The 18,080-nt window shown below is 40.2% G+C and overlaps 1 protein-coding gene across 2 annotated transcripts in view; it reads left to right on the top strand.

Moving 5' to 3' along the window:
• The window catches only part of tenm1 (teneurin transmembrane protein 1), an 844,835-nt gene that overhangs the window by 640,603 nt on the left and 186,152 nt on the right, over positions 1 to 18,080 (top strand). For both annotated transcript variants that reach the window (XM_039766316.1, XM_039766314.1), the window contains one exon: positions 1,523 to 1,723. In XM_039766316.1, coding sequence (XP_039622250.1) covers positions 1,523 to 1,723 — 201 coding nt within the window. The remainder of the gene's footprint in view (positions 1 to 1,522; positions 1,724 to 18,080) is intronic.

The following is an 18,080-nucleotide window of genomic DNA, read 5'->3' as shown; positions in this document are numbered from 1 at the left end:
AGTTTTTCACACCACTGTAAGTACCTTAGAAGAAATTAGTTCAGTTTTATTGGGAAGGGCAATTTGTAAGGCTTTTGTAAGTAAATAGACTCCACACAAACTGAATTAGTATACTAAGTAAATTATAGATTCAGTGTCCTGTGCTTATTTGTTTTTCTGTATGGAGTCTGCATTATCTCCCCATGTCTAAGTGGATGATTCTCCCACAACCTCAAAGGAGTGTTATTTTGGTGAAAGCAGATTGGGTTCTGTGTGAAGGTAAGATTTGGTATGTGTGCCAGTAGGTCCTGCCTTGGATTTAGGTTGTCTTCTGCTTGTTGCCAGGGATTCAGAAATAGAGTTTAGTCCCCTGGGACCCTATGTTGGATTAAAAGAATTTTGAGATACCTGACTTTTAATAATAATATTCATTTTGTTAATATTTTCAAACAGGTATCAGGTATATAAATGGGTCCTGCATAGCACAGATGGGTACGTCAGTGTGTGCATGTAATAGAGTCATAAGAACATTTTACCATTTTGTCACCTGAACCATAATAAAAAAAAGAATTCCTTATGACCAGGTGGTGAATGACAGACACAAAAACACCTTAACTTGTGTTATTATTAAGCCATTTTAATGTCAACATTTTTATTAAAGAATATTTTTTTTCAAATACTACATTCTTTATTTCTAATATTTGAAGTATTTAGTGAACATCTTTATGGAATTTCCTTTGCTAGTTTTGATAAAGTGTTACAGAACAGCTGTTCACCTTTTTCTTCACATTCCGCTGTTTTTGGCAGCGGGCTACTTCCATCCACTTAGCATTTACTAAATAATGATTTGAAATGTCTACTGTGCAGAACAGAGCCCAAATTTCAAGATCTTCTAACAGACTGAATCTGTGGTTTCAGACCCCCTTACTGGACATAGCATTCCATGACGTTGTCACAGTGTTTGTGGCATCAAAGTTTTTACAAGAAAAATCTCTTTTAAAAAACGACTTGCATGGTGTTGAAAAGGCCATGAGTAAGAGAAGCCACTCTGCCATTTCCAAACTGGTTTGGAATTAAAAAGAATTAAGCAGGAAAAAATGTTTTTCAATGTAACTAGGTAGCAAAAATCACTATTCATCCTGTCATTCACAAAATAATATAACAGACATCTCAAATTCTAACTCTCAGTCTCTACTGTGGATTTTTATTAGTTCTCCCACACACTTTACTTTTTAGTGTTTAGTGAGGCAAGCAGTTGAGAAATCACTCTGAGGTCCCCAGAGCTACTGAATGGCTACAAAGACCTTAGAGGAGGGTGTTTTCTGCCAAGCCTCGAGCAACCAGATGTGAAAACTCTTTGAAAAGTTGCTGGGTTACCACTGGCAGCAGCTGCCATCACTACAGTAAGCAGACTCGCAGAGTTCATTTTGGAAAGCATCTGTCTCAGTTTGAAAGTAGGCCATATTCAAGCAGGTCTTTTAGAGCTCATATTTCAACATTGGAAGTGCTGAAACAAGACTTCATTTTGTCTTCTGTTCCCTAGAGGACTGCCTGGACCCTACGTGTTCTGGACATGGCGTGTGCGTGCTGGGCCAGTGCCATTGCACCGCTGGATGGGGTGGAGTGACATGTGAAAATGCTCTACCTGCCTGCCAAGAACAGTGCTCAGGACACGGAGCCTACCTCACAGAGATGGGCACTTGCACCTGTGACCCCAGCTGGACCGGGCCTGACTGCTCCATTGGTGAGTATCTAATGCCTTGCTGTGTCTCTTCAACATGCACAGTGACAGTGATATACTGTATATAAAGAATTTGATCGGGTCTCATCTTATCACTATTACCCACTTGGCATTGTATTTTACAACATGCTGCATTTCAAGTTAAAGTGGTTGGGGTGTTTTACAGCGCCCGCCTTTACATTACTGTACACAAGGGGATTATGGTATTGATCGTAAATTGATTTTTATGTTCTGCTTCTTAACTCTACCTTAGGCTAAATATTAAAAGAGCTAAACATGGCAAATAAATTGTAACTTTTAGTATTTTTATACTTGCTGAAAAATACAAATAGATTTTTTGAAGAAGGTGTTTGCTGTTTTTTTTCTGGGGTCACCATCTTTGTTAGAGTCTTCTACTCAATGCACATGACTGCATTGTTATCCCTCTTTCCTATTTCATTCAAGTATTTGATGTGAGCAGCTAATGTGCTTAGTCTCTCTGTAAATACTTTCCCACTCTACATTTTAATGGTTTTGCATCTAGTGATGCAGCATTCCTCGTAAACGCTCTCTGAAAAGAGTTATAAGGAAAAATAAATTATTATTGCTGACAGCAAAACTCACCCACAAACCAGGAGAGCCTTCACATTGGGCCTCTTGATATTAGGGTGATTTCTATTTTAACTAATCAAATGATTTGCTTGCAACAAATTGCCCCTTTTCTTTTTAGAAATAGTCACATTGCAAGCACACCACAACTTTAGCAGGTCTCAGGTAATATAACATTTTTATAAACATAGACAGGGTTTTATTATATTCACCTTTTGTCAGATCCACTAATGTTGCACGTCAATTAGATCTGATCATGTCTTGTTGTGTGTTGTTTGCTGTACTTGGAAATCCTGCAACTCATGTGAATACTCAAAGGTTGTGATTGTGCACATCGACTAAATGTGCAAGAAATGTTTCCCAGAATTACTGTGCAAGCAGCAAATTTAATTCAAGGAACTCCAAATTCATCATTAAGGGCCTGCATCTGAAGGGTCTGGTGTCAACGCCACATTAGATGGATGAAGTTTTAAGTCCAATGTACAGTCGATTCACCAATGAAAACCCAGCACTCGCTTGAGTCCATCCTCAGCTTTGACAAGTGAAAATGACAGTTTTAAATTTAAGTTGCATGTTAGGTTGTGCTGCGGTGGGCTGGCGCCCTGCACGTGGTTTGTTTTCCCGCCTTGCGCCCTGTGTTGGCTGGGATTGGCTCCAGCAGACCCTGACCCTGTAGTTAGGATATAGCGGGTTGGATAATGGATGGATGAATGGATGTTAGGTTGTGTTTAAGGGAATATTATGGACAAAATTAAATAAATAAGCAAAAAAATTCATATTCTGTCACACATTTACACAAATATATTTACGCTCACCTTTCATGCTCTTTTTCTTTATTTATTGTCACATTTCACAGAACTTTTGTCATTATTTGCATATTTTTCATTTTGTCTGAAATAATCCTCCATGCCAGCGCTGTTTAAAGTGTTAACAGGTACGGCGATTTCATGCGCAGTCTTGGGCCTGTTCTCTTTTTCCATCTGTCGTGGCACATAAAACATTAGCTATCAGACAGAGAAACTTCTCTGCTGTTTGCAAGGTCCAAAACACCTGTATTCCTTATTCCTCATTGCTGCATTATATACATTGTACTTCTGATGAGCTGGTTGTCAGCTCTCATACACACAAAGACCACCCCTATGACTGAGGACAAAATCAAACCTGTGTCATTTACTTGACAAAGAGACACAAAAACATCTGGGGTAGCCATCTGTATATTGGTTTCCTGGCTGCAAAATTGGCTGAATAAATGTATTACCGATTAGAGTCCACAACAGAACTGATTTGAGATGGTCAAAATGGCGGTTTTAAAGCCAAGCAGAGGAAGTGACGCCATCAAGGGGGCCGGAACTGGAAGTGGTGTCATCACAGCCAGGGCCGGAAGTGACGTCATCAATTGGCCCGGAACCAGACGTGGCGCTATTAGGCCCTGAACTGGAAGTGACATCATCAGGGCCAAGCAGAATTTTCCATAACTGGTCTGCAGAGAAGTGACATAAAGAGTCAGTACACAACGCCACCCCCTGTTCTGGTGTGGGATTACTCTCATTCAGGCCCTTTAGCTGCCTCCCATGCGCACGTGTGTGACACCTGTTTGATTTTATCGAAGAGAGTTATGGACTAGTTGGAATGAGCTGCTGGTGGGCATTTCACATTACACTACTGCCATCGTGGGAGCACACCACCAACTGCCTCTAACTTTCTACGATAATGTAAATGAAGTCTATGGCTGAAAATGATTGGAAAAGCTTGTATTGTGACATAGCCTTAAAAGGCAGCTTATTCCAGAGATTAAAGAAAAAAAAACTAAATACCTGTAGCACAAGGAGCAAAGTCTAGACACAGAGCCAAACAATAGATTGAATGAAGAATGCAACTAATGAGACAGCATGTATTACCTAAAGAGTCTGCAAAGATACATAGGGATGAGAAAATTAAAAGACTTAAAGATGAGTTAAACAATCATATACTGCAATGGACATTTAACAGGGAGCCAATGAAAATGCAGAAGTGTAGGAGCAATGTATTCCTGTGGTTGAAGCCAAACAACGGCCTTGAATTTACAAAGGTGCACAAAAGAAGCTGGCTAGTATAAATTATGTAGAAATGAGAGAATACATAAAAAGCTGTGTTGTTGGATCAGCAGATGTCCAAGGGTGAAGTTAACATATTGTCCATATCTAAACTCCACTAAGTGTGTGTGTTATAGCGACAAACTGTTAAAATGATAGCAATACAATATTTTTTAAATATTTTAATTAGTGTTAATAACAGCCTGTAACTTGCTTGAAAGAATGCATACCCCTTCTAAACTGAAATGCATGTTTTCTGTTAGCCTGCAACAGTACCTTCTAAATGCCACATAAAGAAGGAATTTGTGATGTGTCATTTAAGGTCACTATTATTTTGAAATGTTCTTTGGCCTAATTTACTATATACAGATTTGTGTGTGCTGGTTAACTTGGTTGCGTATTCTTTGAGGCCATCTAATAAAGAGAAAGGGTCCATATAAATCTGTCTAAATCTATATATATGTAAATATTGCATTCGTAGTCTGAGTCCCGACCTGAATTGTGTGGGAGGTTTACCAGGTAACGCTTGTGGTTAATCTGCCATTCGGCAAACAACCACCATGGTGCCCTCTTCAATTGCGAGAAGCAGATCATGGAATGTTGCATAGTATATATATATATATATATATATATATATAAATAAAAGATCCCCGAGAGGGAAGCTGTAGAGTGTGTACACCCAATGAGCCCAAATGAGTGTGAAACACATGTTGCACACTCTTTGCATTATTTGACAGTGTTGCACACTCTTTGCATTATTTGACAGTAAACTATGCAACATATATATATATTGTGGAAGTTAACCCGGACACAGACAGGCAGACACGTTCATGTCACCCACAAACACGTTTTATTTACAATATTTACAACAATTGGTCACTCAGACCCAGTCCAAATAGTGCACACAAACCCCAAAGTCACAGTCCAGGCCACAATGCCTTTCTTCGGGCCGCCTCCACAGCTCTCCTGAGCTTCATCCTTCCTCCTCCCGACTCCAGCCTCGAATGAATGGAGACGGCCCCTTTTATATGGTTCCCGGATGAGCACCAGGTGTTCCCGGCATTCCTCCTCTGGCCACGCCCAGCGTGGCGGAAGTGCCGGCTGTCCTCCCGGCTGCTCTCCGGGCGCCGTCCTAAATCTTCCCCCCAGCACTTCCTGGTGTGGCGGAAGTGCTGGGATAACAGGTCCCCAAGGCATTGGGGCGCCTCCTGATGGTGACCACAGGCCCCTACAGGGTGGAGCTTCCATGCCCTGTACCCGTGGCCCCCAGAGCAACCCAGAAGGCAACCCCCACGTGATCCAGGGTGGGCACAGACCCACATCCGGTCCCTCATGACGTCCCGGCCGGGTCATGGCCCCTGGCATCCCTGACAATATATATATATATATATATAATATATAATATATATCCATCCATCCATCCATCCATTATCCAACCCACTATATCCTAACTACAAGTTCACGGGGGTCTGCAGGAGTCAATCCCAGCCAACACAGGGTGCAAGACAGGAAACAACCCCTGGGCAGGCGCCAGCCCACCACAGTATATATATATATATATATATATATTGTGAAAGACGCTATATAGCGCCCGACCCGGCACAGACTACGCAGAGGCACATGTACAAAACACACAGGCTTTTTATTTTTTTCTTCACCTCATCACCACGCCTTCCCCATGACCCACAGGCAATACACAGTCCCAAAAGCACTTTAGTCCTACACAATAACTCTTCACCTTGCACCACCATCACTCCTCTCAGGCAAACTCGTCCTCTTCCTCCCGATTCTGGCCCTTTAGTGGTGGAGGCTGGCCCGTTTTATACCCCACCCGGAAGTGTTCCAGGTGCTTGACCACCTGGTCCCAATTGCACCTCCGGGTGGGGCTGATGACTCGTCCAGCCGGGTTCTTGAGTCTTGGCAGCACCCCGTAGCGGCCACCCCATCTCCCAACCAGGCTGTGGAGGACTCCATGTCCCATGGAGCCACGCGGGAGAATGGGAAATGAACATTGGCCAGGAAAGCTGCCACCTAACGTCCCAGGGGAGGTATTGAGCTGAACGTAATCAGCAGGGCCGGCTGTCCATCACTATATATATATATCACTATATATATATATATATATATATATATATATATATATAAATCTATATAAATAAAATGTATTATTATTATTATTATTATTATTATTATTATTATTATTATACTGTATGTCTTCTGCATTATTGAATATTGATCCCATTAATAGTATCATTCTCTTAAAAACTGTTTGGTACCAAGGACAATGCAGAGTTCTCAAGTCTTGATCATCAAAAATATTAGTGTTCCATTGCCCAAAACAAGCGAGTCGGATACCATGAACTGAAACCACAGAAAGAATATAGAAGAAATAGCTGAGGGTGAAAATGAGGCGCTTTCTTTTGTCCACCCAACCCACACTGTTAAAAGTCATTGTAAATAAGTGTCAAATGGGTTTTTTTTCTAACTCAGCATTTGAAGAGAAATTAACCATTCATTTTCATTACAAAATTTCAATACCCCAAAGCATGTTCATATATTTTTAACCATTTTGCATAAAATTTAAAATAAATTTAAATCTACCCTATTAAATGTCTACAATAATTTAATAAAAAGAAAAAACTTAAAATGTTTAAAGGCTAAAAAAAGATTTACTTTGTACTTGCACCCGTCTACCTTTCAGTTTTCAGCTGTCATCCTTCATGCTCATAGGAAGTGGGACGAAACACTAGAAACAAGAAGCAGATCACTGGAGGTTTATGCCTTTCAGGAGTCCCACCCTCACAGGCAGATGTACACTGCTATTTCTTTGCTCCCCAGATTTCAAATATGAACAGAAAACACGTCTTAATTTTGATATATTGCAGTAATTTGAGAAAACAGCAACAACACTCTCTGTAAGGTGATCATATAAAGGGAAGGAACAAGAGCTGTTCATAGAATATGGAAGATGAATTTGACATTGAATCTGGTCCTGTGAGGAGCAGGGTTGTAGTTTAAGCTTAATAAACTATACACACTGCAGATATAATGTTTTTTGGGTATGGACACTGGCCCTAGCAAGTGTTATAATGAAACACATATGGACATACTTCCCATATTACTTAATAACTGGTATTGAACATGGGATTGTGAAGAGCTGAAAATAACATTAGCCATCAGATGAAAGACAAAAGCCAATCCTCAGATGGTAAGGCTGTCTGGAGCGGGGTACATTAACACCCATTTACCAAGAAGTATTGGAGCAATTTAGATTGGCCAATATGAAAATACTAGCTGTGTAAGACTGAGCTGTAAAAAGCCTGGGGTCCTAGAAACTATTGAAAATGTCAGAAAAAAAAATTGAAATGTAGAGATGTCAGGTAATTGAAAAGAACTACTCTGGGCATCTCTCTCCTAGGAGGATTTGTTTTGCTTATGTGCTCGCATCGCTTGTGCATTAGCCGCAAAAGTAAAAGTTAAAGGGATACCTGTGGTTTAGCAGGTCCACAGCTGAAGTCAACTGGGCCACTTTTTAAATAAATAATTGCCGCACTCGTGGCTTAGACAGGGGCATGGTATGTGTGGTTGGAAGCAGTTCCTGGGTGAATTTATGATGCGGGAGTTGTCCGCATCCGTAATTGGTGCCGGGAGCTGCGAATTGCCACATCTGATCCACGTCCCCATGATAAATAGAATTGTAAGGTGGCTAAAAAGGGTAAAAAGAAAAAACGCATGGAGGTTGCAGGAGAAGAAGAAGAAGGCAGGAAGCAGGGAGAGAAAAGCTGGTGCAGGAGAGAGCGAACAAGCAAGAGCAGGCTCAAGGGCAGTTGAGCTGTGAGTCTGGGTGTTTGGCTGGCACCCAAGGAGCAGTCGATTGTGGTCGCTCCTGCTGAGCTTTTTTTGGAGACCGGGAGTGACCGGAAGAAGGATGGCTCGCTGCGTAAGGCTGTGGAAGGCAGCGGGAGTCAGGACTTAGGACGTGAAAGCCCCAGCGTGAGCGCCCTGGTTGCTGAGGAGCCCAAGTTGCAGTTTAGTAAAGCCTACTGGAGCCAGGGATCGGTGAGGCGAATGAACCAGCAGAAGAAAGCATAGAGAAGGTCAGCTGCAGGTAGGGTGCCCCCCCTGGTGCATAGCTTGGATGGGAGAAGCAAGGGAGTCATCAGTAAAAGAAGGCACCATGCTTTGTGTTTTTAAAGAGACTGTTTCCAGCCATTGTTTTAACCTCATTGTTTTTTAAAGGATGTTTTTTTCTAATGGATTTTAGCCTCCACCTTTCATTCATTTTATGGATTATTTATTTACGGACTTATTTCAAAACACTGCACTTTATTTTGAACCCCTTGTTTTGTTTGCTGATGTTTTAATAAAAGCACTTGGCACTTTTGCACCATCCCCTTGCTTCATTGTACAGCTTATCTGTGACATTACCGACAGTGTCGAGTTCAAGGGCTCCCAGAAGCAAGATGGGTGCATGGAGCGGAACCCGCATCATCACAATACTGTTTTGCCAGTGTTAGTGGCTAAGCAATTTTGTCTTTCTTCTGAGGTTTCGTTTTGTCAACGTGCTTGCATCACTTGTGCATTAGTGGTGGGAGGAAAAGTAAAAGGGATACCGTTTTGCCGATGTTAGCGGCTATGCGACTTTGTCTTTCTTCTGAGGTTTTATTTTGCTGACGTGCTCGCCTCGCTTGTATTATTAGCGGCTAAGCAAGTTTTCTGTTTCCTTGGAGGCGAAGCTCTTACCCCGACTCCACCTCTCACTTCCAGGCCGGACTGACAGACACACACACTTCCACACATAGACGTTATTATATAAAATATCCACAAGAGTTTGGTGTGATTGCAGGAGGAGTGAGGTGAGGACGAGATTGACATGATTGTGAGTGCTCAGTGTTTATAATGGATTAATAAAAAATGGCTTACCAATGAAAAAGGTGTCCATCCAGACCTGTTTATTCTAAAGGAAACTCAAGAAATAGAAATCAGTGTAAGATTTAGTGCTACATACTGTGTCAATTTGGGTGCAAAGAGAGGATTTATGCATGTATTTGTTTATTTGCGATAGGTTTCAAAATAAATGTGTTACAATAAAATAACTATAACTAAGCAATCAGACACACCATGTTTTAAAGGTCACTGCTATATACTTCATAAAACACAATCAAATCAAAAATACAATCAACATTTCAAGCAGTAAATCAAAATATATTAAATTATCAAATCTCTATCCTAACCTACTTAGCAGCACCCCTGAAATATTTTGGATGATCTTAATCTAGAAAGATGTGTAGGTTGTACAATTTTCAGATGAGTTACAGCATGTTTTGCACACACTGATAAAGAATGTGTATTATTAATAACTGACTTCCATTCTAATAGAAAGGTCCCCTTCCCAGCATTGCCTAAGGTCATCTGAAGGTATGTGCCAAGACATCAACTGGTGAAGTTTAGAAATACTGCCAATGTTCTCCTCATTATTAGTCAAAACATATTCAAGTATGGATGAGAGAAATTAGGCAAGTGCCTTTAAAAAAACATTCTGACTTTTAGGATGAAAAAATGACGTGTTGAAAGAATTCAATATTTGAGGCATAACTGATGAAACAGTACATATGCTTGGTCTATATAAAGATCACTGAAGGTCCAAAAAGGTAATGGTAAGAAATAATAGAATAGAACAGAATGTCAAATTATTCAGTAATGGAGCTACAGAGGACAACATCTTTTGCTTAAAGTGTTTCTTACTTTAGTTTCATAGTTTAAGCGAGCAGCATTTAACTGGATTATTAGCAAAGTGACAAAAATTGTTGAAGACTGGAGCACAAAGCATGGTATATAGTGAGGGATTCAAGCAGCATTTTCTTTCCAAGACTAGCCAAACTGGTGCTTTTCCTTCCACTTCTGTTCATCATCTCAAAGTACAAATATTCACATCCCAGTAGCAAAACCGGAAGTCAGATAATGCCATTACCGAGAACACATCTCTCTCTAGTATTAGTCAAAACTCAGTGCTCATGGATGTCATTTTACTATTCTTGATAGGGTAGTTATTTACAAAAACTGCATTTGCATGGGGAGGGTCATAATTATGTTCATTTTACCATTTAATTCCAAATGCTAAATGTAGAAAATAAAAAATGCCAGTTCAAAAACTGCCTATGTCCTATAAAAAAAACCACATAATTCACATTTACTCCTGCTGTTAACTTGGACAGCAAGACGGCACAGTGATTACTGCTTTTGTTTCACAGATCCAGCATCCTGGGTTTGAATTATGTGCCAAGTTCTGGTTCATGTGGAGTTTGCTTCCTCCCTCTGTGTTTGCAGAGCTTTTTTCTCCCCATTATAAAAAAATGTTATTTAGGTTAGTTGGCAATTCCAAATTCATGCCATGTGTGTGACTGGCACCCTGTAAAGGACTGGCTCTCACCATCTACTAGATGATACTGATAGGCTCTGATGTACTGTGACCCTGAATTAGACCAAGTGGGTTCAGCTTTACTAACAATCAAGTGCATGCATCCTGAATTTGGCATCAGCTAAATGAATTAAGTCACTTATTTTCAGAATATGATTTCTGCAGGACTTGGCTAAAAAATAATAATAATAAATGACACTATGCCAACAGCTGGGTGTTCCAATGGTGGACGAGTGATACAAGCAAGCATCACATGTGGTCTTTATGGTCTTTATCACCTGAGACAGATGGGGACAGATTTCACCCTTAGGGCTCATTTATACTTTGCGCTCAGAACGCGTACGCACACGCATCATGGCTGCCATGCATTTCCAGCGTTCATTTGATGCTTCCTCTGAGCAGGTCCTCAGAAATTAATGCAACAAGTGCATGAGTTGCAGTACCAGCAAAAAGTCAGGGGGTGCAGCGTGATAAAAGTTGGACTGAGATGTCAGAGTCTCTGTTTACTATCTACATGTGACAGAAAGTCGCTATGCAGATCCTACGGGATTGATGTGCGCTCTTCGATGTTTGATGAATGGTTTGATGTGGTGAAGCAAAATGCCAACATATAGATGCATTCGTAGTGCTTTTATATTTAAGCGTTGCATATTCCCCATCGTAATGACACGATACATTTTAAAAGTCTCACATACCATCTTTTGTGCCATCTTTTTTTTTTTCGCAACTTCACAACAGCAACATAATGTACAGCCACAGAGAAAAACAATTAAGGACATGGTGAAAAGGTGTATTTTGTGATTAAAGTGGATATTTCAGCTTTAATCTCGAAATGTCCACTTTAACCTCGTAGATTACTTTATCATTAAAGCAGACCGTCATAAACATCATCCCAGTTTTTAATCGCTATGAGCTTCTGGGACTTCCTCATGACCTGACAGCGGCGGCAAGAAGCAATAGATCACCACACAGAACACATTAAATGTATGATATTCCAACTCTCTGCAAATTTTGAATCTTTAGATTTATACTTGATATCACATTCATGATGAAATGCATTAAAGTATATACTGTATGTTACATTTTACAGATAAATTGTTAATTTTGTTTAAATAATAAATACTTTTAATAATTACACACATGGGGGTGACACGGTGGTGGAGCGGTAGCACTGCTGTCTCTCAGGGAGTCACGTCGCTGATATTCCCTGCCTGGAGTTTATATGTTTTCCTGCTGGATTTCCATACTTTGCTCCGGTTTCCTTCCAAAGATATGCAGATTTGGTGACACTAAAATGACACTAGTGTATGTGAGTGCTTGTATTCACCTTGCAATGAGCTGATGCCATTTCTAGGGATTGTTTCTGTCTCGTGCCCAATGCTTGCTGGAATGGACACATACCTGGATTGATGGATGTAATCATTAAGCATTCTTTTGAGATATTGTAGCAAGGTGTCCTCGGAATTTAATGGGTGTTCTAAGCAATTCACAACACAGCAAAGCCGAACCTGTTCTCACCGTGATAATATCTCGCACTGCCACCTGGTGGATTCTTCCAGAATTATGTAAAGTACTAGCACAAGCATAAACAGTAAAACGCTTGCATAGCAGGAGCGTCCGCTTAGACCTGTGCTATAAAAAGCAGGCTCAACAACAGAGGAATGGTAAATATGAGCAGATGAGGAAGCCTAAAGTTTAATGTATGAGACATAGACTTTCCAAACGCTGATCAATCATTTTTGTAAAATCAGGTCTATGACAGTCAGCAGGCAATTTGTAACTAAAATAAAGTCATTTAGCATAGAGGGCCTGTGTCCTGTTTTCTCCTTTTGTCACCATGCAAGCATTTTGTTGAAGGAAATCTTCATTATGCTGAAGTGTCTTCAAGGGGTCTGACTGTGAAAGCTTGCTTTGTAATACACTTTCTTCATTTGAACTTCACCCTCCATGGCAAAAAGCTCATACAACACCAAACTGTTGAATCCAAACAGGAATGCAGTTGTGATAAGCTGGCATCTCTGAAGAGACCTGATTTGTGTGTGAATCAGGTTAGGCCAAATCGTCCCATCATTCCGCCCACATAAATCACATTAAGAAACTTTCTTACTTTCACCTCCGTAACATATCCCGTGTTCGCTCCTTCTTCTCCTTTTCTAATGCTGAGAAACTTGTCCATTTTATCACATCCTGCATCGATTATTGTAACTCGCTGCTGGCAGTTGCCCCTTCTATTCTTTTATCACAGCTCCAGCTTATTCAGAACTCGGCTGCAAGAGTCCTTACTCGAACCAGCAGCAGCGAGAACATCACACCCATCCTGCTCCATCTTCACTGGCTCCCTGTGTCTTACAGAATCGAATATAAAATCCTACTAATAACCTACAAAGCCTTAAATAACCTCGCGCCAGACTACATCAGTGACTTTCTCCATCACTGTGTGCCTGCCTGCCCACTAAGGTCCTCTTATTCTGGTAATCTTGTTGTGCCCCACACTAATCTACACTCCATGGGTGAGAGGGCCTCGAGCTGTATAGCGTCCAGACTCTGGAATGACCTACCGGAATTAATCAGATCAGCCAACTCCATGAATTCTTTTTAAAAAAACAACTCAAAACTACTCATCTGTTCTGGAAGGCTTTTAGCTCTACTTGACTTTACTACCCTTCTCTCAGTTTACCTCTCTGTCAAGATGCTCATGTAACCTGTATGTGTGTGTGCTAGACCATCAGTTATGTTGGCTGTTAGGCTTTTTTTCTCTGAATTCACTGTCGTAATCTTCTTTATTTATTTATCTGGTTTGTACAATGCTATATACTGTTTAACCTTCCGTTCTTTCTTATATTCTGTAAGTGCCTTAAGCATGGGAAAGGCGCTATATAAATAAAATGTATTATTATTATTATGATTATCATTCTGAACTGAACAAATGGGATTAATAGATAGGATGAATATTTCACAAAGCAAATACCTTGGTTCCTCCTCAGGGATTTACACTTAAACCTAAAAGAATGTACTGTATCTCATCCCAATGTTTTAGCTGCTGGTATTCACTTTATAACAGGCCAGTTTCACTTGAGTTCTGCTACTTAACAATCTGGGGCCTATATTGCTAACACTGGTAACAAAGAACCATCCCTGGCCTGATTGCTATACTATGGGACATCGTTACACTCACACCTACACTTTTTTCACCCTTGAGAAGTTAATACCATAAGGTTTTCTTATAAATTGTCTGAAAATTAATATTACCTAGTAGAAAAAACAGAACCCCAGGTAAAGCCAATAATCCAAATTAACATTGTCAGCATTAGTCCACGATTATCCAATGCACCTAAATTCAGATTATCCAAAACAACTTAAAACCATGGGGTCTTCAACAGTTTGTCCCAAGAGCTGTCTTTCGCCCTACACTTGTAGGTTAACCCAGGAATCCACCAGTAAAAAAACCAAGACAAATATGTTCAAAATTCTACCCAGCAAAATTTCCAAATTAATCCTGTGCCTCTCCATCCATCCATCCATTTTCTAACCCGCTGAATCCGAATACAAGGTCACGGGGGTCTGCTGGAGCCAATCCCAGCCAACACAGGGCACAAGGCAGGATCCAATCCTGGGCAGGGTGCCAACCCACCGCAGGCCTCTCCAGTATCTGTGATTTTATGAATAAAAGCAGTAAAATGTTGGATTAAGCATGCAGGATAATAAGAAAACCAAGTATAAAAAGAAAACCAATTATAAAAATGTTGGAGAAAATTAACAATTAAAAATCTTTGTCATTTTGACGAAATGTATTATTTTAATATTAACAAAAAGACATTGTTCCGTTAGCCTTCTTCATCTACTCAAGTAACTGAAGGTGATTCCACACGATAGCGTTAATCTTAGTTGTAGTTCTATGTACTGTAACATGGAAGCCGTTACATTAACATCAGTAAAAGAGACTTACTACACCAATATGGGCACACGCGGCCTTACCTCTGTGTTCATGTGCCATAGAACAAATTGGAAAAATCAGGTTTCCCAGAGTGGGAAGTTTGAAATAAATTATTTACAAAGTGATATCTCTTAGTGAGACAATTCAGTGAAAACAATCCTACTCAGATTATTAGAGTTATGATATAACACTGCCCCTTAATACCATTTAATAAATAAAAATAAAGTAAGATCAGAAAAGGCATATCTGTGGTTAGATTGAACTTGGAGCAATGCTTTTAGCTTGCTTTTATTTTCTCAAAAAATCAGAGCTCATGTCTCATTATCCTTTATGTATAACAATTATTAAATCAGAGACTCCATATCTGGAGTCCCTGATTTAATACTTGAACTGAAAATTCTAACAAAGGCAAATAAATGGGAGGATGAAAAGCCATAAGTGGTGACTCTGAACAATCCCATGGCATGCATACGCAACCTACCACACAGAATGTGGTCTGTGGCGGTTATATGATACGCAGTGCCATTCGCACACATGTTCATCTGCTTACTCTGACCCTACCACTAGTCAAAAACTTTCACATGTTAAATTTCTTCTTAGATACACAATTTGATTTGCAGCAGGGGTTTTAAACCTAGGGTGGCACAGTGGTAGTGGTGCCGCCTCGCAGTACGGTGACCTGGGTTCGCTTCCCAGGTCTTCCCTGCATGGAGTTTGCATGTTCTCCCCGTGTCTGTGTGGGTTTCCTCCGGGTGCTCCGGTTTCCTCCCACATTCCAGAGACATGCACTTGAGGTGCATTGGCGATTCTAAATTGTCCCTAGTGTGTGCTTGGTGTGTGTGTGGCCTGCGGTGGGCTGGCGCCCTGCCCGGGGTTTGTTCCTGCATTGTGCCCGGTATTGGCTGGGATTGGCTCCAGCAGACCCCCATGACCCTGTAGTTAGGATATAGCGGGTTGGATAATGGATGGATGGATGGTATTAAACTCAGATTCTTTAATGCTGCACTGGGTCCAGGTTTGCGTTCCAGCTCCTTTCTTAGCTGGTAACCAGTTTCTGCTGCTAATGGAACAAAATGCTTTTGCCCTATTTTTCATTGGCTTGCTTTTTAATATTCAGAAATTAAAACCTTTTCCCCCTTAACCAGCAGTCAAACAATAGTACTTTATAGCTTATTTTTTACTTTCCACTCCAACAAATCCACAGTATTTCCTGGTGAGAAGGTTTTGAAAATGAGATGACAGCAACTGGTGAGTGTTTAATTTAAACGTCAATTAACATTCATGCATGATGCACATCTACAGTCTACAAATTAGGATCTTCTCGCTTACATACAGCAGTTTTGCATGTCATTATAAGTGTACTCTGCAAAGAAACATCATCCCCTGTTTGTACTTGGGTTGAAAATAAAACACATCTTATGTATAGTGAACATTATACAAATAAACATATTGTAACAAGAACTAAGGTGGGAGAGGCAGAGCCACAACACAGAACAAATGTACAGATGTGCTTAGTGAGGCGAGTCACAGATTATCTCACCTTCCCTCCCCTGACTCACTCTCCACCTCACAGTGTCAGACTTGTGGCTTGCTTGTCGTGGTCTCCTCTCCAGCACATTGTTTCTCATTGTTCCCAACTCTCTAGCCTCTTTGCATCAATGAGGCTCTTAGAGTCCCACTGTTTACCACACTACTTGGTCATTTATTTTGTGTCTCAGTGGTTTTTCATGTGTAGAAAAACGTTCCAATGTTTCAATGTTTGTGTGAAATCTAATCTACTCTTAATGAGTTTCCATCTGTGTTCCTAAGTTCTTGTTGTAGAAACTATTATAAAGTAAGAGCTGGGATCCACTGTATTCATTCCCTTCATTATTTTAAACACTTCATCATGTCACCTCCTAATCATTGTTTGCTTTTAGTAAAAAGGACCTATTTCTTCCATCCTTTTTTATACAGTACCTCACAGCCATGGAATCGCCCTAGTCACTCATCTCTTGACATTTTATGAAGGGAATTAGTCCAGTGGATTGATACTGTTATTTTAAAATGAGTTCATCAAGAACATGGGGATACAGTTGGAAACTTATTAAGGGTAAATTTCGCACAAACATTAGGAAGTTTTTCTTTACACAAAGAACGATAGACACTTGGAATAAGCTATCAAGTAGTGTGGTAGACAGTAAGACGTTAGGGACTTTCAAAACTCGACTTGATGTTTTCTTGGAAGAAATAAGAGGATAGGACTGGTGAGCTTTGTTGGGCTGAATGGCCTGTTCTTGTGTTCTAATATTTTCTGGCACATCTATGTTTATTTTTTTTTTTTCTTGGAATATGGGGACCAAAACTGCCCATAACTTTCAAGATGAAGCCTTTCTAGTTCTATATACAGTTTAAGAATAACCTCCTTTGACTTGCACTCTACACATTGTGCTATACAGCCTACCATCATGTTAGCCTTCTTTAGTGGCTTCTGCACACTGTCTGGATGAAGCTCCTGAAGAGTCCACCATGGCTTCTAGGTCCTTTTCATAACATGTACTTTCAAGCTCACTGCCACTCATACGTAGTTGGTAGTCAGCCAGTAAGCTGAACTGACCACTGGCTACGGCTGGCCCCACCTGTTCTGTGAAATAAAATTGTAATGAACATCCAAAGGCACCAATACCCAGAGTGCATTATAGCTAAGCGCTGTAAAATTTACTCAAATTATATTAACGATTCTGCAATCTTTACATCTTTAAAACATTGTATTCTTTCTTTAAAAATGTAGAAAGCAGTCAAAACACTATGAGACATTGAAAAAGAAAACTAGTTCAATGAATTGCAACTATAATGTCATATTTAAAAGAGCTTAACTTGGCAAGAAAATAACTTAGCTGGCATCCATGACTGTTAAAGAATGTCATTATGATATCATGAAAATGCAATGAACATTTTTTTACATGATGTATACTTTCTGCAAGAAAGCAGTAAAATATACTCTTCGTTATTATGTATGACATTATTTCAAATAATCATTTCTGCAGAGCTAGATTAAAGGAAACCTGCTTTATTGGTGCGACATCAGGGCCTACAATGGTCCAGACATTCTCCATCCACTAATCATTTTACTGAAACTGCTTGCTTGCAGTTTCTGGTTATGAGGGCCGGCACCGATTCTGGCAGAGTAGGTCATAAGGGAGTCTGGACAGGGTGTCAGGTGTCTTACTTTCCAGTGAGACTATTTAAAGTTATCAATGAACCTAACATGGACATCTTTGAGGAAACAAAAAACACACAAGAACAGCATGCAACGTCCACAAAGACTTAAACAGAACAGGAATTTGAATTCCTGGAGCTAAAGCAGTA

The sequence above is a fragment of the Polypterus senegalus genome, chromosome 10 (genome assembly GCF_016835505.1).
Source record: "Polypterus senegalus isolate Bchr_013 chromosome 10, ASM1683550v1, whole genome shotgun sequence".
NCBI lineage: Eukaryota > Metazoa > Chordata > Cladistia > Polypteriformes > Polypteridae > Polypterus > Polypterus senegalus.
Note: the sequence above shows the minus strand (reverse complement) of the source record. Positions and strands in the feature narration are given on the sequence as shown.